Source organism: Heloderma suspectum, chromosome 1, assembly GCF_057233095.1.
Source record: "Heloderma suspectum isolate Gila_16-S chromosome 1, 16-S_ref, whole genome shotgun sequence".
Lineage (NCBI taxonomy): Eukaryota > Metazoa > Chordata > Lepidosauria > Squamata > Helodermatidae > Heloderma > Heloderma suspectum.
The window spans coordinates 130,217,635-130,242,482 of NC_139458.1; the positions used below are offsets into that span (position 1 = coordinate 130,217,635).

The window sequence follows — 24,848 nt, forward strand, 5'->3', positions numbered from 1 at the left end:
TAAAATCTAATTGCTGTGCAGAGGGACAGCGGTGAAGCCACAGGCTGGATGGGAAAGCTGTGTGTGCCAGAGGTTCCCCACCCTGATTTAAATCATCCCTCTGGGTGGTGAGCAGAGAATGTTTTGGGAAGTATCCTCAGATTTGGCTATTTCATTGCAACTTAAGTCCCATTGCTTTAATATTGGTTACATGTCTTAACTAATGATAGGTTCTCCCACTTTTGCCATTGTTAACTAAAGGCAGCCAAGGGGTACTCCAAATTTGATCAGAGTACCAGCATGCCTGTGCCATTTCCCCAGTCATGCTACTGAACCTATTAGCCCCACAGTATTAGGGGAAATAATAATCTCCCCACCCAACTTCTCAAATTAGATTGGAACTTGCATCTTCCCAAGTCCCATTTTTAAAATGTGGATTGTAATCATGTATCTAGAGTGACATTCAGGTGGTGTGTTCTTTTGTTAACCACTGTGGTACCAATCTGCATTGTAGGGATTGCGATCATGTGGTTTCACTATCAGGTCTCAGCTTGGCTAAAAGCAAACAGTTGAAACTGACCTTGCTAACAGCTGGGAAATTATTTGCTGTTGAGGGCTTTCTTCCTCCTTTCTGCATACAAGTGGAAGATTGTGTGTCATAAGATGACCTGCAAGCTGGCATAATCACCTAAAAAAAAAATAATGGAGCAGTATCTGATACTGCTGCTATGCTCCTGTTTCTGTTGCACTAGCAGGGCCCATCCACTTGCACAACAGGAACTAACCCTTCCAAAACTGTCATTTCCAGAATGGGACAAGTCAGTGAAGCTCCCTTCTGAAAGCTCCAACTGACCTGCCCTGTTCTGAAAATTAGTGTTTCGCTCATTTTTGATCACTGCAAGATCCACTAGCTTCCTGTTATACTAGTGGTGGGTTCCACTAGTGTGTGGGCAGTGTTGGATACTGCACTTTGCACTATTCAGACTCATAGTTTAGGACAGGAACATTTTTAATAACATACAGCAGCCTTGACTCATCCCTCAGGAAAGTACTGTTAGAGTACTGATATGTAGGTGGACAGCCTAGTCATAGCCCAGTGGGAGCTGCGATTCTCTGATAGGCTGGAAAGAAAATTAATGAGGCTACCCTGACACCCCAAAATACAGGATCATGGAGCACATCAAATATTTGTACTTGGATTGCATCAGACTCAAAAGACACTTGCACTACGTGGAGTAGTAAGTTCTGCCTGGTGGCGTGATCAGCTTAAATCATATGTAATGTGAAGTACCAATTAATGCTGCCTGTGTTAAGACAATTGTGAAGATGGCAATGTTTCCTTTGAATTATTCATCTGAGAAGCCACTATTTTTCAGACATACCACACATTGGGGCACATAACTGTCCCTTTCATTGTGGACTAATGGGCCATCTTGTTCAGGGGAGGACAACGGAAAGAGCCTGGTTGTGCCAAAAAATTACAAACACACACTTTACACACTTATAGTACAATTCTTTGCATGTTTACTCACATGTCAGTCCTGAAAATTCCAAACGAAACGTATTCCCTAGTAAGTTTGCATAGGATTGCGTAGGCATTTGACTAAGGAGACAGTGCAAACTTGTCTTACAATAAAGTCTTCCAGCAGCAGGCTAACAAGAGTAGTGCTATCTAAACAGTGCAATTAGCATTGCAGTTAAATCAATTAACCTTCCACTAAAATTTAGTTTTAAAAATCTTTGACATTTATGCCAATTTAAATATGAAAAGATTTCTAAGTGACCATTTGGGGTGAAACCTAAGGCAGTGTATTAAAGAACTTAACTACACAATGTAATAAAACAATGATAAAAAGAGAAGATAAAAAGTAACAATTAAAACCAAATAGTACCATGTACACAACAGGCCCAGTAGAGTCCTAACTCCATGACCTCAACATCAAGTCAGCTTTTCTTCTCTTTTCCTTCCACTCTCCCTTGCTTTCTGTAATATCTTGCCTGATAAGAGGCCTGGATATTTCAAAAGCTTGCTCACAATTTTCTGCATATTTGGTTGGTCCTAATAGAAGTGTTGCCTGACAATGAATTAAGGATTATGGGCCAAATTTCTACTGCTAAACTGTCAGGTGAGCGGGTAGACAAAGGAGAGGAGGAACAGAACCACCACGGACAAAGTACTGTGTGTGTGTGTGTGTGTGTGTGTCTACACAATTCAAATAGGAACGATGGAATTATGGGATTGGCTACAGGATTGAAGAATGATGGGAAAATCTGCTGGGCACAATGTATTTACAGCGTGTGCATAGCACTTAGCTGTGTGAAACAGTGTTGAAATGTGAAATTCAATGAGGAACAAGAGTGTAACATACAATCCAAATGTTGTAAGACTTAATCTCCAGTATTTTTCTTGCATGTTATATTTTACAAGTTACTGCTCTTCCATTAGAAGTCCAACCTAATGCTAGATTGTGCATCCAACTGAATGGGATTATAAGAGGTAGGTGGAAAATGGTAGTAAGGCCAGTAAATCACATGAATACTTATATTTAATAGTTCATTCCATGAAGGATTTAAAGAATCATTTGACAGAAACAAAACTGTCTTTAAGAGTACTACGAAAACCATCTATATTTTCTATATCGCAGTTTTTGAATCTTTGATGTTATATTCTATGTGAAAGTGACACCAAGATCTGGAATTGTTTTCTAAAGGAGCTGATAAACTGTGTAAATGTGGTAAATTTGATGAGGGAATTACTGCTGCTAGAGTTCTCTAGGATAAATAGAATTCTTAAGCTTCACCTTTACTTTTGTTCGTGAAATGCTGCAATATGCATGTTTATGGTACCTTTCATTCAGATAATTTAGGAAAATTTAAAATGATAACTTGCACCACATAATGACAAATATAGTAAAAGGGTAAAGACTTAAAAAAATTTATTTGTACAATACATGTTAAGCAAAAAGCACAAGTCAAATCAGTATGGTTAAAGAGAGATGTTTTCTAGAAGCTCTCAAGATAACATACACTTATTGGAGAGTTCACATATACATATTTCAATGTATTTTCTGCACAAGAAACATCCACATCTGGTGGAAAAAGCAACAGGGTTTTAAACAAGGAGCAGTGTGCCCCTTACAAGGCACCCACATGCCACAATTGGTCAAACATTCCTCACTTGCTCCCCGTCTCATCTGCCCCCCTTCCCTCCTTCAAGCCAGAGAGGGGCAGCTAGAGGAATTCAAGGCACTCATCCCAGTGCTGCCAGTCCAGGGAACTTCCTGGACAAGAACAGTGCAAAGCTGCAGGACTGTTACTGGCAGTCAATGCACATCCTTGGCCAAAGATGTGGAATGAGCTAACAAGGGACAGCAGCTCTTGGATGTTCCAGTTTGAGATGCATCTGCATTGCCTTGTTCTACTGAGATACAAGAATGTGAAAGCTACTTTAGTCTGCATGGAAACAGAAGCCAGACTGCATGAGCTCCTTTGTTTTTTAGCTGTTGTCTATTAGTGTTAGTTTACCAGTAGTTTTCTGGATAAGAATGGCTTGTCATGCCCCATGCGAACAATCACCACTCAAACAGGCTTTAGCAAAGATTCACAGTATAACGTTTTCCCTAAAAAGAACTCTGGTTCCCCCATTAACCGATGGCATGTATGATGCATTGAGAGAAGTCAATAAAATACCTTTGTTAAAAAAAGAAAACAGACACCCACAGTTAACACTGTTTGCTCTTGAAGTATGGGATGGTTCACATTAAAACTCAAAGGTTCCCTCATAATACCTTCTAGATTAAAAAGCTTGATATTGCACTGTTACATCATACTTAGCTGTCAACTCTCATTCCAAAGACTTATGAAACTGTAAAAAAGTAAACTTAGTCATTTTGTGCAGTCTTCAGCATTGCATCCGAGTAGTTGGAATTTGCAAAACCTTCATTACAACTACAGTAGCCTAAGCACAGTGGAATTTCTGCCCAGCTGCCTTCCTTATACAGTACAGAAACCGATTGTCCAGGCTTCAACCTTCAGACTTTGAGTTTCCACTTCTGGTCAAAGTAGGCATCAAATCTTGAGAGTGCATAGTCCTAAGTGATAAAAAAAATACTTCAGTTGAAGGTATGGGGCCATTTTGTATGCTGCCCCTATATCAGTGCATGAAAGCTATACCATAACACAGAAAGTGTTAGGAAAGTCTACCAAGCCTTAACTGTAGTTTTCTCATGATCTATTTGATCTGTTTTACCAAAGAACAAAAGTAACAATAAGCCAGAAGCCTGCCTTGAATGCAGTTGTGTTACATCTGTTAAATCCTACCTAGTAGAAATTGCTGCAGCATGGATGTGAGGGATGATTAAATTTACATTCCTACTCAAAGTTTTGCCATTATTGTTATAGGCTTGTTTTTGGAAATAAGTCAAAAGGCAGTAAGATGATGGAAGAACTCAAATTGACTGAAGCAATGGACAGCTCTTTTTGTTGTTAAGATCAGCATCCATTAAAGGCTTGGTGAAATACTGTAACCAGTTATGCTTGCTACAAAATCAGTACTGGCTGAGTGGTAGCTAAACTGAATGTTGAAGAAGTCAGGCTCTGGAGGGGATGTAAATCAGACTGAGAGGAATATATCTTATGCGAATATAGTAATGACACTGAGTATGCAAACATCTGAAGTTTGAAGACAGCCTTTTCAAAAGACATACCATGTATCCAAACTCAATAGATGATATCTTTGCCTGTATAATGGACCACAGACCCCAGAAGAAATGTGATGCAAGGGCAAACCTGTCAAGAACAAACACAATATGTTTTCTAGATGTTTCAGGTTCTAGTTTAAAATTCCTTTACAAGAAAGGTCTAAGATTATATAACAGCCTGTTCATGTTCTGAACTTCAGAACAGCATGTTTCAACTTTCATTCTATAACACATTCAGGATACATGGGAAATCCAACTAAAACTTCCTCAAGAAGGGTAACTCAGGATGTGTTCACTCTGCTTCTGGAACTCTTTTAAGAAAACCTAACATCCCAGCTTTCTGATGCATTTGCATCACTCAGGGCAGTTAACAATTATACACAATACAATCATAAAATAAAGCAAACACGTGAACAGAAACAGGCTCAGCATATAAATGAATTCTAAAATTGAGGGTCTACCAAATAAATTATCTGTCCAGCTTTAGCCAGTCGATAAAAACCAGTAAGAGGAGGCCAAACAGATCTCGCACGATAACGCGCTCCGTAGTCTGGAAACAGTCACCAAGAATAGTCTATTGTCTTATTCCAAACAATCTTGCCTCAGCCATGGATGGGAGATAGAGAAGGGCCTCTCCAATGGCAGATGAGCAGACTGCTACAGGAGAAGATGGTCCCTCCTGTATCCTGGATCCAAGCTATTTATGACTTTAAAAGGTAGTCAGCAACACACTGAGTTTCTGTTTAGTACTGGAAGTGCTGCTAAGTAAATGCTAGATGTACTCTTAACCATTGGCTGCCCTCGCTGGAATTCTTCTGTGCTAGGAGACCAGAACAGTTACCCCACATCAGATAATGAAGTCAACCAGTCAGGACAAATTATTTATTATGGCTAAATACTTCATGAGGTTTCTACACATCCCGATTTCTTAGGGGTATAGGGAAACTTCCTGACATTCGGTGCTGAAAACAAATTACTTTAGAGTGGACACTAGATTAAATACTAGTTAGATCTACTTTACAAAGGCATGTACAACCCACATCTTATCTGAAAGCCAAGATTCAGCAAGAGGAATACATACAACATATTCAAAATGAAGACAGAAGTTACCTATTTACTTCAACCAACATTTCTTCTTCTATTTTGGACTTATCTTCATTGCTCAGATTTTCAAACCCACTTTGAGATGCAGCCAGATAACTGGAGATGAAATGGAGCTGAAAAGCACAGAACAGCAGCTTAGTCTTTTGGTGCTAATGCACCAAGTAAGCAGTTTCATTTATTAAAGCATCAGTACAGTTCCAAACCAGTTTCAATACCTGCATCACAATATTCATTTTAAGCTTAACATTGGTCCTAATAGAGGTTTGTATGCCAGCTTTGCTTTGAACAAAACTATGAGGCCAGCAAAGTTGTTCCGTCCCTGAGCTAAATAATTTGATTTAGTGTTTTGGTGCACAAATAATTGCTATCGATGCATAAACTGGACAGGAAGTTAATACAAGGTACCCTTACAATGTAATAAAGATGTCCTCCAATAAACTCTGGAGAAGCATACACTGAAATTTAGAAAACATATCTCCAAATTTTGGGGCTACTCTGGAGTAAGATGAGAACAGCGCAACTGGGGTCATAAAATGTAGTTACAAGACACTTAATGCTAAGAAATCAAATTTGAAAAGTTGTAAAGTTAAAGCTGAAGCTATGAACTAAAGCAGGGGTAGGAAACTTATGGAAACTACAAGCCCCATCCTGCCTGACCATTGGGCATGATGGCTGAGGCTGATAGGAGTTGTAGTCCAACATCTGGAGGGCCACAGCTTTCCCCCATCTTTGGAATGAAGAATCTGTCACTTGCAGTAACATTTAGAAATGAAAATGAATTTGAAATTAAAGGACCTTAAATCTAAAGCCAATTCTAATTTATTTCTTACCTGTTGCTTCTTTGAGGGATAGTTCAGAAAGTTTGCTTTGAAGAATGGATATTTTTCATACACATAGTCATACATCCATTCACAGAAGTGATTTCCAATGTCAAACCCTCTAGAGTGAGAATATTCAATATGTAAGGAATGTTTAAATTTAGCAAAAAAAATCTATTTTTTGTTCTCAGACTGACATTTCATGACCGCTTATTGACTCACAACCATAGAGATCTGGGTTGAAAATATAGGTATAAGAAGTTTATACTTAGTTTACTATTGGTCCACCCACTACCGTCTGTCCAACAAGCAGCAGCTCTTGAGTGACCTCTTCAGCAGAGGTGAAGGTACTGACCCTGGGATAAAGCATGTGCTCTATCACTGAGTTATAACTCAACTTAATTAGTTGCCTTATACTAAATCAAACTAACAGTCTAACCCAATACCATCTACTCTGACTCTCCATATTCTCTTAGGCAGAGGTCTCTCTCTCAGCATAGTTATACAAGACCAGATTTAAAAGTGACTGGTGTGCAAAAATAAATTCCCCTATGAACATTTCCACAGTCAGTGCAATACTTAAATCTGGTCAGAGACCCCTTACATGTGTAGTATTGTCATGCCAGGAATCTGTTGCCTGGATAGCATACCAGCTAGGACAGTATGTATTGCTGCAAGTGTAGGAACAGATAACCTGACTTAAATGTATGGGCCAAGTGAAACCCAGCACAGATTATTTTTAAAACAAACAAATCCAGTGTCATTTTTAAATTGGTCGCAACATCCTTTAATTGAAGATATAAAGAACTGAACTTGGTACCTTACACGTATAAAACACAAACTCTACGACATATATTCATCAAAACTCCAGATATGACATTTCATCAGACATTTTGTTTAGTTACAGTGAAATATTTTTTTTTGCTTCTACGAGGTTGCAAAAATGGGACTAGGCCTTGAAATTGTACTTTGTTGCAAATAATTGGCAAGGGTTAGCTGTCATCTGGCTTCAACACAATTTGTACAATCTAAAAATCTAGCCCTGGCTTATTCAGCACCCTGGACCGATCTAATTTTAAATACTTCCCCCTTTCCTCAGTGTTTTTTATACAGGCCCACTGGTATTTGCTCTAACATAGGGGCACAATCTCAAAGACTGGTATCTATCCTATATATCTGTTTTACTTGTGGCATTCCACAGGTGGCTTGGTTCGCTCCACTATAGCTAAGGCAAATGCCTGCCAAGCATAATAGAGTGCTGGGCTCCATTTCTAACCAGAAAAGCCACTCATAGATTCCCTTACTACCAAGGAAACCCATATGGACTTCTGCCAATTTTCCTGTATGTGGAAATGTTTCAACTGGTAAGACTGACGTGTAAGAAGCTATCCAGCACCACCTGCACCCTTGTGCAGCACTCTTATGCTGTTTCACTGAGTTAACTGTTGACACAGCAGGACTGCCTGTTATTACAGTACAGCTGCCACACAAGGACAGCATCATGACTATAGGCCAGGGATCTCCAACTCAGCATCCACAAAGCTCTCCACTTCCTGTCCCTTCAAAAATTTTTAATTTTAAAAACCTTGAAAAATGTTATGGCACCAGATTCTCCTTCCTGTTCCTGAACTTACCACTGATCTTCCAACTTCAGTGGGCAGGAAGAGAAGGAAAGAGTGGCTTCTTGGCCCCACCCAATTTTCTTCCATCCACACAGACCTTTCGCCTTTGCTCTCTCTCTCTCCACTCCCAGCCTCTAGCCTTGCTACTTCTCTCTACCCAATTCCTGCCCCTGCTATTTCTCTCCCTTCCCTAGTCTTCTTCCTATCACTTCCTAGCCCCTAGCCTTGCTCTTTCTCTCCCACTTGCCCCTTTATCTTGCTGCTTCTCTCCACCCTCAGCTTCTAGCTTTGCTACTTCCCCCCGCCAACACACACACACACACACACACACACACACCTACCTCTACCTCTTTACCTCACTGTTTCTCCCCCTTCTAGCCTCTAGCCACCTCTTTGTTTCCCCTCTTATCTCTTTGCTCTGCTATTTCCCCCTCCCTCCCAACCTCTAGCCTCGCTATTTCTTTCCCCAGCCTCTACTGACTAGCCAGGCCTTCATGGCAGCTATTATGTGACTAGCCACATCTTCTATGGGAGTCATTTTGTAGTGGCACTTTCAGCAGTTTCTCAAATTCCAAAATGTGTCCATGGGTCCAAAAAGGTTGAGGACCCCTGCTGTAGACCCCAATCCTGAGATGAACAAAGCAGTTCACAGGATCAAATTGTCAAGGAAAAAACAAAAAGAAGCACAACCATCACTTGGCTTAGCTTAATTTTCTGTACATCCAGGAAGAACCTGATTAGATGCTCCAAGCAGCGTGAATATATTTATTTGCCAATTGACAGGTTTCTGTGCAAGTTATTTCCATTGTACAAACACCAATTATCAGCCAGGTACTGCTGAGAGAAGAAAACCTACGTATTTTACCAATGGAGGCTGAAGAGAAGGCCAGTTTGTGCAGGTAGTTTTTGATGCTACTTCCTAGCATACATTTATGCCAAATGCAAATGAATAGATCACATCTTCAAACTTTATTATTTTTTTCAATATTTAGCAAAGTAGGCTAAATAATGTAGTCTTCAAACACTAGATGCAGATATAAAGAACTGGCCCTCTAGTTTATTCAACTTGGGCAAACAATGGCAATCTTGATGAATCAAGAGAAGATAAAATAAACCTATTGAGGTGGAATGCTGTTCAGGAAAACTAATTAAGCATTTGCTAAGCTTGCTTTTCTTTTATTGAAAGCCAGAAGAAAGGTCCGGCATTTACCTATAATTGTAGCTGCTGTATTCAAAGTCAATAAGCATCAGCTTTTGCTTCTCAGAATCTTCTCTGCCTTCAAGAAGCAAAACATTTCCTGGGGGTGGGGGAGAGAGAGAGAAAGAGGTACAAAGTAGTAAGTACTCTGAGGGACTCTGAAATGACTTCACTGGAAACAATTCTGTAGCCTATGCATGTGAGATCAATGCTCAAATATCTTGACTCCTGAATATGAGCAAATTTGACTACCTGGCTAAGTGCTGTTCAACCTGCTCTGGAGGGGGTTGCACTCCCTCTAAAGAATCAAGTTTGTTGTTTGGGGGTGCTCTTGGATCCAGCTTTGTCACTAGAGGCGTAGGTGGATTCAGGGGCACAGTACATCTTTTATCAGCTTAGTCTGATATACCAATTACATCCTTATCTGGACAGAGATAGCCTAGCTACATTTATCCATGGCCTGGTAACCTCTCATCTGGATTACTGCAATGCATTACACGTGGTGCTGGTTGCCTTTAAAAATGGTCTGGAAATTTTAGCTGGTCCAAAATAGGGCAGCGAGACTGTTAACTGGGACTGGCCAACATGATCATATTATGCCAGTACTTTTCCATCTGCACTGGCTGCCAGTCCATTAACAGGCCCTATTCAAAGTGCTGGTATTAACTTTCAAAGCCCTAAATGGCTTCAGGCCAGGTTACCTGAGAGATCATCTTCTCCTATATAGACCTGCTCATCTTCAGCAGTCCATCTCCAGGAGCCCCTACCAAAGGAAGTGAGGTGGTGGCTACTAAGAAGAGGGACTTTTTCATCTGTGGAATGAGCTTCCCAGAGAGGCTTGCCTGGCATCTACGTTGCACTCTTTTTGGCGCTAGGTGAAGACCTTATTTTCCAAGGCATTTTAGTCTTTCAGTTTCTGTTGTTTTAAATCTGTTACTGTATTTTACATTTTTGTACTGCTGCTAGGTATTTTTGTTTTTATTCTATACTGTAATTCTATACTTTTATATTCTATTTTTATCATGTTGTATTTTATGGTTTTAATTGTTGTGAACTGCCCAGAGAGCTTTGGTTATTGGGCAGTATAGAAATGTAATGAATAAAAGCTGCAAAATATTCCATTAGCTGCAAAATGTCCACCCATGACAATGGGTGGGGTGTATCCATAGAGGACGTACCTATGGCAAGTACCCCTGCAGGATGCAACCAACTATGGGATCCCCTTCAGTGAGTGCTGGCCACCCAGTGCATTTTGTCCATAAGAGTAAATGGCAACTGTGTCACTTAAATGGAAGTAAAAGGTGGGCATTCGGGGCGTTACCAAGGTGGGGCAAAACATGCTCTCTGCCCTTAATGACTCCAACCAACAAGATTAATTTTATCTTCATAACCTACCCTTCCTTCTTTATATCCTAGGTTGTTTATATATAAAGGGTGAAGGAATGTTGGAAAGTGGCACTATAAAGAAGCACTGTAGTTTGCCCATGCCATATTATTTGATTTCATTGTGTAACATGAGTAAAGCTTTACCAAGTAGATGGGACAAAAAAAAAAAATGGTGGTTTTGACATAGCCCAAATTATTCTCCTCCTCATTCTGTTACACAACATGAATAGTATAGTTTACTGGTCCATAATCCCTTAACACTTGTCCATAATCCCTTAACACTGCAGCCTTAGGATCTTCCCCAGTAATACCCAATTCCCCTTCTACCAGGAGGTCCACCACATACTAAGAACCATGGCCTAGACTTTTAATTGAGTAGTGCCTCAGCAGTGAGATGGTATTTTTACCAGTGATTTTACTTTGTAACAGACTAGATTTCATTCTTTTCTTACAAGATTTTAGAACAGAACATTATAGTTGCAAAATGCAAGACACAATGTTATATGATACCTTCTTGGCAGTCATTATGGCAAAACACAACTGGAGACGAAGTCGCTTCAAGTAAGGATCTGGAAAAGAAAAGAAGAAAATGTCAACCCAGTGTACGGCCACTATAAAAAAAGGTAAATTCCATGTTACGCATAATTACAAAAGGAACTGAGAATAAAAATGCCTATATCATACTGCCTTTATACGGTGTATAATATACGTACGGTGCGACCAGCCTTAGGATACTGTGTACAGTTCTGGTCACCACACCTAAAAAGGATATTGTAGACCTGAAAAAAGTGCAGAAAAAGGCAACTAAAATGATCAAGAGGCTGGAGCATCTCTCCTATAAGAGAAGGTTATAACAGCTGGAATTGTTTAGCTTGGAAAAAAGGAGGGTAAGGGGAGACATGATAGAGGCGTACAAAATTATGCATGGTGCGGACAGTGTGGATAGGTAGACATTTCTCTCTCTCAGAATACTATAACCCAGGGTCATCCCATGAAGCTAATTGGTGGGAGATTCAAGACAGATAAAAGGAAGTACTTCTTCACACAGTGCCTAAACTATGGAATTCGCAACCACAAGATGCAGTGATGGCCACCAATCTGGGTGGCTTTAAAAGAGGGTTAGATAAATTCCTGGAGTAGAAGGCTATCAATGCCTATTAGTCCTGATGGCTATGTGCTACCTCCAGTATCAGAGGCAGAATGCCTATGTACACCACTTGCTGGGGAACATGGGTGGGAAAATGCTGTTGCACTTGTGTCCGGCTTGTAGGTTCCTGGTTGACAGCTGGTTGGCCACTGTGTGAACAGAATGCTGGACTAGATGGACCCTTGGTCTGATCCAGCATGGCTCTTCTTACGTTCTTAGGTAAGAGTTGAATTAAATAGCACTTTTATCATCAACTGTTTGTTTAGGCAAGAGGAGACCAGCAATAAAAGAGTGTGTTGGAAGGGCAAGGCAAATAGGAAGATTTTTCATATTTTCACTCCTCCAGGCAGGTAAGTCTGTGAGTTGCCTCCACTGAATTAACTCACAGAAGAACCAAAAATCAGTAATTGCAACAAATCATCTCATCTAAAAGCTCCTCAGATTGTTGGTGTGCTGCATGTGCCCTTTCTTGTGCCAACCTCCACTCCAAGGAAAAGCCAAAGCACAGAGATAAGTACTTCCCTTAAGCACTTGCTGGTTCCAACTCTAGGAACAGTAACTGTAGAGCATTGATGGTCCACCTGAAGGCCCTGCCTCTCTACTTTGGCCAGTTTCTTGTACATACAATTTATGGATGCTTGGGGCTGGGGTGGGCGGGAAGCACTTCTTGCCTCTTGAATTATTTTCAGAAAGCCTACAGCCTGCCACGGAGACTACCTTGACTGTCCACACACTGATGGCAAAGTTGGAATTAAAATACAGATAATCTGTTAAAAGTCCCTGAGGAAGAGGAAACTTTCAATTCTAATGTATCCAAGTATTTGTCTTTCTCAGTAGAAAACTGGGTTGAAAATTTTGCAGCTGCTGCAGTATCAAACCCAAGTTAAGCTTGGCTGTACCTATGGATCCAATATGCAATGGACTCTACATGTAAAACACTTTGCACAAGTGACCTAGCTTGACCAAGCTCACTGAATGCTAGCCGTGATCAAGTGACGGGGGCTCCCCTGGAACCTAAATAACTTCCAAACTAAGCAATGAGAAACAGTTGTCTGAATCAGCTCCAATGCAATTACATCCTTAGATGTCTAGAGATATTTATATCTAAACAGAGAGCTGGTAAGAGTCTCAATATCCAAATGCAGGTCAAGGAAGTGTTTAGTGCTTATTCAGCTAGAGTTATGTTTGAAAACATTTACAACCAATCACATAAGAGTTGTAGAACAAGTATAAACTGTTAAGAGCTAAAATACTACCGTAGACTTTTCATTTCTTGAGGCAGGTTGTAACTGAGGATCTTGTTCAATTTTCTAACACGCGACTCCCTGGTAAACTTGATTCTCATCACTTGGTTTAGGTACCTGCACAAGGATTTTGTTGTAGTTAGTATTCCTAAGCAAGAGTGTCCGCACACTTCTCCCCACAAACATCAGCATATTCTTAAAATAAAAATACAGCTGGAGAAATACTTTAAAGGGCTTTCTTATCACTGCAAATTAGTCTAGGGAAGGATGTCTTCCTCACCATAATAAAAGGAAACAAGCTTCCTATAAAACCCTTCCTCTGAACTTAAGTAGGAGCCATTCTACCTAAACAGTCTAAGCTGTCATATTAAACAATTAGGTAAAATTACAGTTGCTTACTTTTCCATAGTTCCAAAGAGCCATTTAGGTTCTTTATTAAATGGCATTTTCATTCCATGAAATCTAGCCATTTTCTCAGCTATTTCTGCTGATATATCAGGCAGACCTAGTTCTTCGGTGTCCAACTTCCTGCTCTGAAACATATATAATAACAGTTGAAATTAATGATGAGGAATACATTTCTTGGAAATTGCAAGCCATCAAATGTATTGCTGAAACAACTACCCCGTAATGATAAATAAATATTGGGAATCTAGTGAGTGAGTGGAGCACATTCCTGATTTTTGATTCAGTGCTATAGTTTACCATCTTAAAGGCCAGCAACTTTGCTACTGGGTAGATTACACCATAGTTTATTGCATTAATATGGGTGCTGTAAAAAGTTAGATCCAGAAAACCTGAGACAATAGCTTCCACTCTCCATAAACGTATTGCCAAATCAATATTATAACATCAAATTACAAAAAAAACTATTGCCACACACTGGCAAATGCTTTATTCCCACACCTGACTTTGTTAGCAATCTGGAGATAGCGCAGTCATGTTCATTACAACTACTACCATACTGACTAATAATTGGCACTCACAGGAATGAATTCCTCCAGCCGGCCTTGTGGAAAGATTCCATAGAGCTTTGGCCCAAGAGCTCTCTCAGCAAGAATAGCAAACATAACACTCTCCAGAACCACAGCTTCGGCACCCTAAAAGAACAAGAGAACTGAAGCTGGTAGATATATAGCCTCTGACACGAGTCACAAAAAAAAGTATACATTTTGGAATAAATATAAGTTGAATTTATGTACAACCAATCAATTGGATTCACCTACAGTATCTTATGTCACTAAACTGCCAGCATATTGTACTGCACAGTGCCCTCAAAGTTTTGCTCAACCTCTTACCAAAGGTGCAATTTAAGGATAGATAAGGCTGTTCAGGTCTATTTGTATTCAATGGGATATAAGTGGGGATGTACAGACTTGGTTAAATCCATTCCATTTGTTTCATGGATTGTCAGGCATCTTTTGTTCCGTTGTCTACTCACTGATGGGATGCGCATTTGCACACGTCCCCCTCAAAAGTAAAAAACCAGACCAGAAAGCTGGCCATTGTGAGAATTTTGTAACTAAGAAATAGTGCTTGAGTACTTTTTTCCTCCTCCCTCCCAATTCCTTTCTTTTTGTGTCTGTTAAACTGTAAGCCTGAAGGTGGGGACTACCTTATTATTGATCTTTGTTATTTACCTCTGGAAGCCTTTTTGGCTGAAGGGTGGGGTAAAGTTACTTAAATAAAGGTAATCATTACCATTGAAAAGGTAACTGCATTGTGAGTAGGTGGTTCCCAGGTCTGGGAATTAGACTGCCTGTCCTGGATGGGACAGCACTTCCTGACAGAGCAGGTATGTAGCCTGGGAATACTGCTCAATTCAGAGCTGTCACTAGAAGCCCAAGGTGGCCTCAGTGGCCATGAGTACGTATGGCCAGCTATGACTGGGTTGTCAGCGACAGCTGTTCCTCCACCAGGATAGCCTGGCAACAGTAGTCCATGCCCCCATAACTCCCCAATTGGTCTATTGCAATACTTTCTATGTGCAGCGTCTTTTGAAGACACAGTCTGGAAACTGCAGCTGGTACAGAATGCTGCTACTTGTGTCCTGACAGGGCAGTGAGATGTGAGCACATCACACCAGTTTCGAAATCTCTGCAATGGCTGCCAGTGAGCTACTGGTTCAATTCAAGGTGTTGGTACCAATAGACACTTACAGCAAAAGTAAAGATGGGTTGTTTTAGGAGATGCAGGAGTTGAACTGGGTATTATGTGGAGAGGGAATAGATTACAACTTTTCCCAACACCTAAATACTTGGTTGTTATGTTGGATAGAATGCTTTCTTTTAAGCAACATTGCCTGAATACGAAGGCTAAAGTATGTGCTAGGAATAACATTATCCGACGATTGACAAACTATACATGGGGAGCCCAGCCAGCTACGTTACGAGCATCAGCTATGGCTTTGAGTGTCTCTACTGCTGAATATGCGGCACCAGTATGGAACGCATCAGCACATGCGAAGCAAGTAGATATTGCTGTGAATGAGGCAATGCGCATGGTGACAGGATGCCTCAAACCGACGCCCGTTAATGAACTATATCCTCTTGTTGGCATTGCTCCACCCAAGATTAGAAGGGAAGTAGAAGCAGATGCCGAAAGAACTAAGCAAGAGACTGACTCTCGTCACCCTTTGAGCGGTTATATTCCCCCAATTCGTCAACTTAGATCTAGAAAGAGCTTTATGTCAAGCACTAACATCCTAGAGGGGACCAAAGAACAGAATCAGATAAATAAATGGAGGAATGAGCATACCAACTTGAGTATTTTAACGAAGGAAGAAATGGCCGCTGGAAATACTCTCTCTTATATAGTTTGGAGGACAATGAATAGGATGAGGGTGGGGGTACCAAAGTGTAAGACGAATTTAAGTGGGGGTTGCTGGTTGACAACAATACATTCTGTGAATGTGGAGAAACCCAAGACCCAGCGCATCTGATGGTGTGTCGATTACTGCCGGAGTCTTGTACTGTTGACGATCTACAAGCAAGCTAATGACAAAGCTGTGGCGGTGGCTACATTTTGGCAGAGCAAAGTTTGATCTGGACACGAAATAAATAAAACCTATGCCACCCGGGTTTGCACGCCGCATATTCAAAATGGTGGCCAGCACACACCACAAAGCCCCCTGGGTTAATGAACCCATGGTGGCTTTGCATTATGTGTGAACCAGCACATAGTTTGTTGCCCTACCCAGGATTTTTCTGGCAGATAATCAAACTAACTGGTTTCCTACCTACTTCACCTGCTCCTTCCCTGTATCCCAAATGCCTTTGCAGTGCTGTAGTACTGGCATGCAGTGACTGGTTTTTTAACCTCTTGCCTGCCTGGCAAAACAACCCAAGGTTCTAGCTTCACACGTAACGTCAACCGATGGTTTAAATAACCCAGAGTTCACAGCCCAACAATGAACCTTGGGTTCTCTTTCCGAGTTGTTTGTGGTTAACAAACCATGATTTGTTAGTGCGGCTGGGGCCACACATCATGACAACTCAGAATTCAACAACCCATGGGTTAGCATTACGTGCAAACCAGGTCATCATTTCACATGCTGGAAAGTACTGTTCTATCAAGGCAAACCAATCCTCAAAAGCTAGACAGATGAAGGCAGTAAACCCTCCTATTTGCTTTTAGTGTAGGGTAAATTAAGCTGGCCCAGTTGAATACAAAAACTGAAGTTCATACAAATTGCACAATTGCAGAAGCATAGTAGATGGGACATGTCAGAGAGTATACAGATTGAAGAATGGTCAAGGACCAGACAAACATGTGCCTTTAAACTGTGTTTAAATTGTGCCAGTGTTCTGAACTTAGTTATTTGAAGATTTTTTTTGCCATTTTCACTAAGAAAAGTGATCAAGAACCCACTGCTACCAGAAATTGGGAAGCATGTAGATGTCTTCAACAGCAAGGTTTTCTGGCATCTACAACAGGACCTAAAAAGCACAAGCTTAAGGATCTTACTCTTTTTAGTCAGGCCAGCTATGTTGAGGACTGCTCTATTAGCTGAAAATATCCTAGGGTGATTTCCAATGTTGTGTGAGTGGGCTTCTGCTTGCAAATAGACCTTTCCTTCTTTTACCCCCCCCCCCCCGCCCCACTTACTCCAAATCCACTCCAGAGGGTGCCCACAACCCTCCAGAGAAGATTTTTTGGGGCATGGGGGAATTCAGGGTGGAAGGGGAATATGTTGTATTGATGAATGCCATTCTGTTGATCAATGGACATCACTGGATACAACCCTAATTTCTAACTGTACTAGTTTCATAAACTTCTTTAAGATTTTGATAGAGACGTATTACATTGGTATTCCTATTGTAGACAGAAACTTGAAATTCTGAGCATTCTATTTTCAGTCCTGAATAAAACTGAAATACAAAAGTTTCAGATATAAAAGTGGTTAATATGTATTCCTAATTCCTCCATAACCTGGCAATCCTGAATCTACGGCGATTATCTTAGATGTGGGATTCCATAATTCCAGATTAAGTCCATTAATGGCAATTTTATACGAAATAGGCCTAGAAGCAAATACATTCAAACTATACTAAATACCAACAAACTGTTCTACTACCCATCTTTTAAGTAGAATACTGGTGTAATTTTCTCCAACCACACAGTAATGCTAGAAATGGGAACATTGATAGATGTAGCCTGCATAATTTTTGCTAGTTTAAAGCAGCATAATAGAAACTCTTGGCCTGTACTTTGGATACAAAATCTAAGAGTGATTAATTCAGAAATACTTCAGTAGATAAAATAAACTAGTTTTAATTCAGATTTGTCTTTATCTTAGGAATGATTCATTGCACCTTTAAAAATCAAGGCTTTTATAATTACTAATGATTTACTCAAAGGCCCCTTGAAAGGAATTTGAAAACAAGCTTTAGGCAATCTAAGATAAACTGTATTAATATTTAACGTCAAAGTTATTGGCCCAATTCAGATTGAGATTTTCAAGGTTATTCCTTCAGTTTTAACTGGGCATCTATAAGCAATGTAAACTCAAAGATTCAGATATAGGATTCCAAATTTAAGTAGTTCTTTAAATGAAATCTTATTCCTTAGAGCTCTCCTCCTTATGAGTGACTTTCTGGACAGGTAGTAATACTGTAGGCTGAGGTTCTTCTCTGCAAGTAGATCTCCTGGATAAGGAAGCAAGCTACAGCCTTTAATCTCAAATGGATTTGGTTACAGAGAACTGCTGCAGCCTGCTGTGTGAATCATGGTGCTACATAATGAAATGCAAACACAGTCCGTAGTATGGTTATAACACAGAAGAATTTACACAGAAAAGAAAGCAACGTATCACCCCTCATTGTAACCTAAAACTACTCCATCACCAATGGGCTGGTTCCAGATTTAGTTATAGAGTAGACCCATTGAAATAAATGTGAATTAAGTCAGTCATGATTAACTTAAGTCCTACTGATTTCAATGGACCTACCTGAAGTATAAATAAATCTGGAACAAACCCAATGCTTTATCATCCATCCTGGACAATGATACTTCCTTCCCTCTCACTCACCCTAGGTGTTAGGTCTGTCCTTGCTTACTGTCCCCTAATCTAAAACAGCTACTCATCAATATTCCACATGACACAAACACAAGGACCAGACCCTGCAACAAACCCAGATTCAACTCTGGCCCCATACAAACTCTGGTAACACCATTATAGACCTAACATCAGTCACAACTTCAGGCTCCTTCACCAGCTCATCTTCCAATATGTTGGTGGGGAGGGGGGAGAGGAGGGAGTGTATTTGAGCAAGATGGTGCAAATGGGCACGTAGTCTGAGAGCACATTGCGTGTTTTATATTAACCAAATAGGAAAACTAAGAAAAGATAATACTTACTTGCAAATCATTTTCCTTTTGAGCCTGTCCAGATCCTCCTTTATTACAGGACCTCTATGAATGAGAAAAGTCAACATTTACAATGAGTTATCGAGGATCAGCATAAGTAGTAACTTGCAGCCACCACAATAAGGAGAGTTAGGAAAGCCAGCTATACTTTGAACTATTTATTTGATATTGAACTGACAAAGTATCATACATCTTAACACAACTCTCTCATTCCAAGAGACATCACTCCAGATGCTTCAAAAAGGATGTGCCATTGAATTCCAATATATCAGCTTGCCTACAGTGACAGAACAGACAAGACCACTAGTATGAGAGGTGGTCATCTGTATGACTATAGCAGCTGGGAACCAAACATTCCTAGTACACAGAAACATCCAGGTTTGGGAGATGGAAATGAAGTTACTATAAACCAGTTTTGCTACAGAGATGTAAGGCTAGCAAGGCAGCAGCACAGTTGAAACGATATACTAAAACTAATTTAAACATAATACTTTATCTAGTCTTACAGGTAAAGGAGGCACTCACTTATCCCAGTAACAACTTGTTGACAGATCTCTTTTCTACTGTAAAGTAACAACAATATTTTAAGACATTTTAGAGATAATCTTATGTCACTTCTCAAAGCAATATAAGCAAAGCAAAGCATTAATCAGTTCCAGACATAGTGAACTGCAGTATGCTTGTTAATATTTATCAAAACATTTTCTAAGGTTCTAAGTTGTGCTTTAACATCTGGACTCAATGGCACATGCTTTTACTATAACTGCACCTTTAAAATGCAGTAGGAATGCAAGCTTTGAAGTCCATTAAAGATTTCAGAGCTATGAAACAAATAAGCCTGTTCTATTTCCCAGTTCCATTCTTAGCAGTTTACTGTAGCTACTAATGCTGCAATTCTGCAACACCTCTACTTAAAATCAAACTACATTCAGAGGCCCCTAAAGGAAGCCTTTGACTAAAATTATTAATATTAATCAAGATAATGGAACAGAGCATTTTTTTCAGCTCTAGCATTCCTTTACCAAGTACCAACTGAACAAATAACCAACACTAGTTTTTTTTAAAGTATCACCCAAGCTACAGAATTTCTCACAGCTTACTTGCTTCAACTTGAAATAAACCATTTTCAACAGTAGAGTAATTATTTCCATTAAAATACTATAGATTAGAACATGTGAATGCTAAGGTAAAACTAAATTTCTTTCAATGAAAGCATATATTATCTTGCATATTCACAAGGGCAAACTTACAACTGCATATTAAATAGCAATATTACAATGTTATGTCACTGGCACTATTTCCTCTCACTGACTACTCCTTGAATAGCAGTCAAAGTTGCAGATCACCCAGCCATTTTTTCTGCTTGATGCTCCCCCATGATGGTACAATCCACCAGAAGCAAACTGGATTAGAGAGGGTTTTTCCCCCTAGGACCATTATAGGTAACAACTTTAACTTACTTGAATCATACAAGTACTAGAAGACTGGCCAATATTTTAGTACTAGTAATCTTCAAATAAGTGCCTAAGAAACTTAATTGCCCCAATTGGACTTGAGTTTGAAGAAAAAGAAAAAAAAGGGAGGTATATAATATTTAAAGATTATCAAAAGAGGAGAATTCTACTGGGTTCCTTCTGCTCTCTTAATACCGGTTAACAGCTAGCAAAAGACAGGGATTTTAAGTCAATGGGACTCACTTCTAAATAGCTGCATTTAGGACTGAAATGTGGCAACATGCTCTTTCGTTTACTTGAGCGGGTGACTTTACACTGAAAAGCAGTGAGTAGAGCAGACAATTTTTTTACCAAATAATGGCAGGCAATACATCAGACTGCTCTGATAGCCTGGAAGAATTTATGCTAATCAAGTATTTTGTTGAAGATTTGCTTCAAAAATGTCTGGAATAAAAGCCACCAGACCAATACAGCCACATTCCAGATTCCTACTTAGGTAGCTACCCACTACAGGGCTCTTATTGTGTAGACAATGGCCAATTTCCAAGGAGATTACAGAAAAGATGCTGTATAGCTCCTATGAAGAACAAAGCTAACAGCACATTATATTGCAGGAAAATGCTGTTCTAATGATTTTGACACCCTGGAGCATAGGGCAGAGATGAGCAGGCATGTATTGAATACATCAGGACCTTTGGAGAATCACAAGGTAAACTCCAACGTAAGTCCTACTTAGAGTAAACCCACTGAAATGAATGGACCCATTAATTCCAGTGGGTCTATTCTAAGTAGGACTTACATTGGATTTAACCCACACTGTCAAGACTTCTCCCTGCTTGCTGGAAAGAACTCCTGAACAAATTCCATGTAAATTGTTGGTCTCTAGGTATGTGAAGTTGCTACCACGTGTGTCTCTCATTTCTCACAATAGGCCACAGCCATCTGGTGAAGTAAGAGACAAAGGAACCACGTATAGAGTGTCTGTGCATTTTATGGTTTTAAATAATAATACAAACAGCTAATATGCAGAAAATCTTCCATGTAAAATTGAGATGCAGGAGATACCATTTTTGCTGTTCCAGGACAAAGTCTTCAGTAGTGCAATATGACTGTTTTTTAAATGAAAATTCATTGCAAGGGTAATTCAACAGCCAAAATGAACTAGTAATATTCATTGCCACATGTTACCACACTTTAGACTAAGCAATTATGTTTTGCTTTTCTATTGAAAGAGCAGACATGAGGCAAGAATGTAATTAAATGACCATATGAATCAAATTAGTAGACAGGATATCCAAAATATGAAGCTGGTTATGAAGCTGGTTGAAGCTGGTACTGGGTTTTCATATAGCAACAATCCAGTTCAATCATTTCAACAAGTTTAAATTGAAATGCAGACTGAAAACCTAGGTCTCCAATATTATAATTCCTATATACCAGTATATTAAGACCCAAGTACATACTTTAGTAACAAACTGGCAGAGAAGCAATGCTTATCAGAAAAGTGAATGAGAATTTGGCATATTTATATTGTACAGCTCCTGACGGAGCTCCACAGAACATAGGTAGACTTGCAAAACCTTTATTAAAGGTTTAAGCCTTGCTTCAGGCTGTTTTGTACCCAATTCTGTATTCTAGTCTTAAAATGCAGGTACAAAAGTTGTAATGTTGTGACTTGCCTATACACGAGGGGCTCCTCAAGACTGAGAAACATGAAGCAGGTGGTGTCAACTATTTTTCATGAAAAAGTCAATACTCCATCCTATTTGAGGCTGTACATTATGAACACCACATCAGAAAGGCAAAAATAAAAGGTGTTATTAATACAGGTCCTACAAAAACCAAGAACATCCCTAATCCTTTTTACTTCTGATCAAGTTACCATTCTTTAAGGGGAGCAGAAGGAGTGTTTAAAGTACTATTTTGGCATTCATAGCTCCCCTTTAACGGTTTGGATATTATAAAAACGTTTATAAGGCAAGTATTTATCGTAACTTCACATTCTGAGCCATAAAGAAATGAAACCCGTAGAGAATGCTCCAACTTCAGAGATCTCATACTATACCGTGAATCGTGTCTGTCACCTGGAAACCAGAGTGCTCTAGGCACGATCGCATGGATAAGCCTGCAGCAGAGAACACATGCACATACAACTAAAATGGTACATTACCCTCAGAAGACCCTTAATGCCACCCGACAAAACAAATACCCCCTTAACAGGAGTTCAGCTATCATTTGTGGTTATTCCTTGCTAAAAGACATTAAGAGCAAGAATCACATCAGTAATGGAGTATTACAATTACAGGATTCTATGTATTTGTTTACTTACAAGCAGTAAAAAAGCAAAGCAGGTGTGCAATACCACAGAATTGCGGTCAAAACTGCTACCCTTGTTTGCTGTATGATTGAAATTACATGAGACTATAGGAACATTAAGTAGTCTTAAATGCTTCCTATTATATGCAATATTTTGATTTGGCTGTTTAGTACCTGGAGACAGGGCATGAGCTGTTATCCCCAGATCTCCCTTTATTTAGGCAACATGGGACTTCTGCTACAATTAAGCATTACTTTAATACAACTATCCTGCAGATTTTAGTTTGTATAAGTGTAAAGTAGCAAGAAGTTAGATTTATTTCAACCTCAAATTCAAATTGCTATGATGGATAATTGTCTTTGGAATTTAGAGACCAACCAACATTTGTTTCTTCATTGCAAGGAAATAATTTCTAAAAAACAATTCCTTTAAAACTAAGCACCAGGGTCAGCACCAACTTTAGTGATTTTCTATGCACAATAGGATTGAACTGGTTTTATGAAGACAGGTCCTTTCAGTTTTTGGAGTGAAGGAGAGGAAACTGAAATATAACATTTGTCTTTCAAGCACAATTCATCTAATTAGAACCTCAATTCTTCAAAAGCACAGATTACACCTTCTTAAATAGCTCAACTACGTGATCAGAGGTTCTTTATATTAATATCAGCCAGACTGACAATTTTTACAGAGATCAACCCAAGTCAAGCTCACTTCCTGCCCTCATATCATACATGCACAAACAGTGGCTTAAAAGCTATTATGACTGAGCAAAGCCCCATGCCCTTTCTGTATGGAAGCTTTAGCCAACTTAAACAATTTATATTCAACAGTATCGTACTGACATTTGTGTCTTCCAGAATTTATGACAAGCAAACTGAACTCATGTTTAGCCTGAATAATGGTTGGTGTGTGTGTGTGTGTGTGTGTGCGCGCGCGTGTGTGTGAGAAAGATGGTTTAGCTGAAATGTGCAGGACAGGGTAAAACTAACATTTTAAAATTTTGAACAAAGGAGATAAGATGGAACTTTGTTCCTGAGTGTGTACTTAAATTTCACGATGACAGCAGTATGCAGCTGTAACAAAGGAGAATTTAATTTCTAACTGAAAAATCAGCTGTTTAAACCAACTGGAAGGTGCCACCTTCTGCTTCAGCACTCTTAAACCATACAAATTACAATTACAGATCAATCATACCATAAGAAAAAAGTGGGTTGTGTGCATCTGTAATTAAAACCAGCAGCCCTGGGACTTTTAAAACTATCAACAGTACCAAAATATATTTACTTCAAAGTTATTCCTTTGTATTCCCAACAACACAAATGAGAAAGTGAAATCTCAAAAGATTTGAAACTACATCAAAATCAGTTTGCTTATGCATTAAAGACTGATCTGGAAGAGACAAATGTTTATACTGAGACCCTCAATATAATCTGAAAGTTTTACCTTGGGACTGCCTCTGCTTACTTAACCCTTAGTGAACTGCACCAACAAGAGCAGTCATTTCACTGCCACTATGGAAATAAAGGAAGTTAGATATCTCAAAAGATCTTAAATACCAAGAGAAAAAAAAGGTTAGGATGTTAACACTCAGATGATTGGCCAACTAGGCTTTGAATAAAAAAAACCCCACAGAGCTCCTGTGTTATTTTCTTTATGAAAGGACACAGAAGGTATGTTAAAAAGATGGCTACTGAAGGAAAACAAAATGTGCCCATCTTCCAATTTATGATTTTCCAAGCTTCAATGTTCAGAATACTACGATTACAACAGATGTGCTGGGAATTCCATAAGAATTAGAACTGAGATCCAGAAAACACTACCCTATTGTTCCAAATGAAAGTTAGCAAGTAACTGCAATGCGCTAATTTCTACCATCTACTTTATAGGCACTTTAAAACTTATTTTTAATATGTGATCAGATCATATATTAAAGATTTAATAAAACCAATGGTGTGGCTTAGATAATTTGTTAAAGTAAACCACACAGTGTTACTGTGACTAAGTTTAGCTG

The 24,848-nt window shown here is 39.4% G+C and overlaps 1 protein-coding gene across 1 annotated transcript in view; it reads right to left on the bottom strand.

Annotated features, from left to right (window-relative positions):
* Positions 1-1,487: 1,487 nt before the first annotated feature.
* CHKA (choline kinase alpha) overlaps positions 1,488-24,848 on the bottom strand; it is a 35,011-nt gene continuing 11,650 nt past the window's right edge. The window contains exons 3-12 of the mRNA XM_084857370.1: positions 19,058-19,111; positions 14,185-14,298; positions 13,598-13,731; positions 13,211-13,315; positions 11,318-11,376; positions 9,434-9,521; positions 6,614-6,722; positions 5,790-5,896; positions 4,686-4,767; positions 1,488-4,070 (exon numbers count right to left, since the gene is read on the bottom strand). Coding sequence (XP_084713496.1) covers positions 4,011-4,070; positions 4,686-4,767; positions 5,790-5,896; positions 6,614-6,722; positions 9,434-9,521; positions 11,318-11,376; positions 13,211-13,315; positions 13,598-13,731; positions 14,185-14,298; positions 19,058-19,111 — 912 coding nt within the window. The 3' untranslated portion in view covers positions 1,488-4,010. The remainder of the gene's footprint in view (positions 4,071-4,685; positions 4,768-5,789; positions 5,897-6,613; positions 6,723-9,433; positions 9,522-11,317; positions 11,377-13,210; positions 13,316-13,597; positions 13,732-14,184; positions 14,299-19,057; positions 19,112-24,848) is intronic.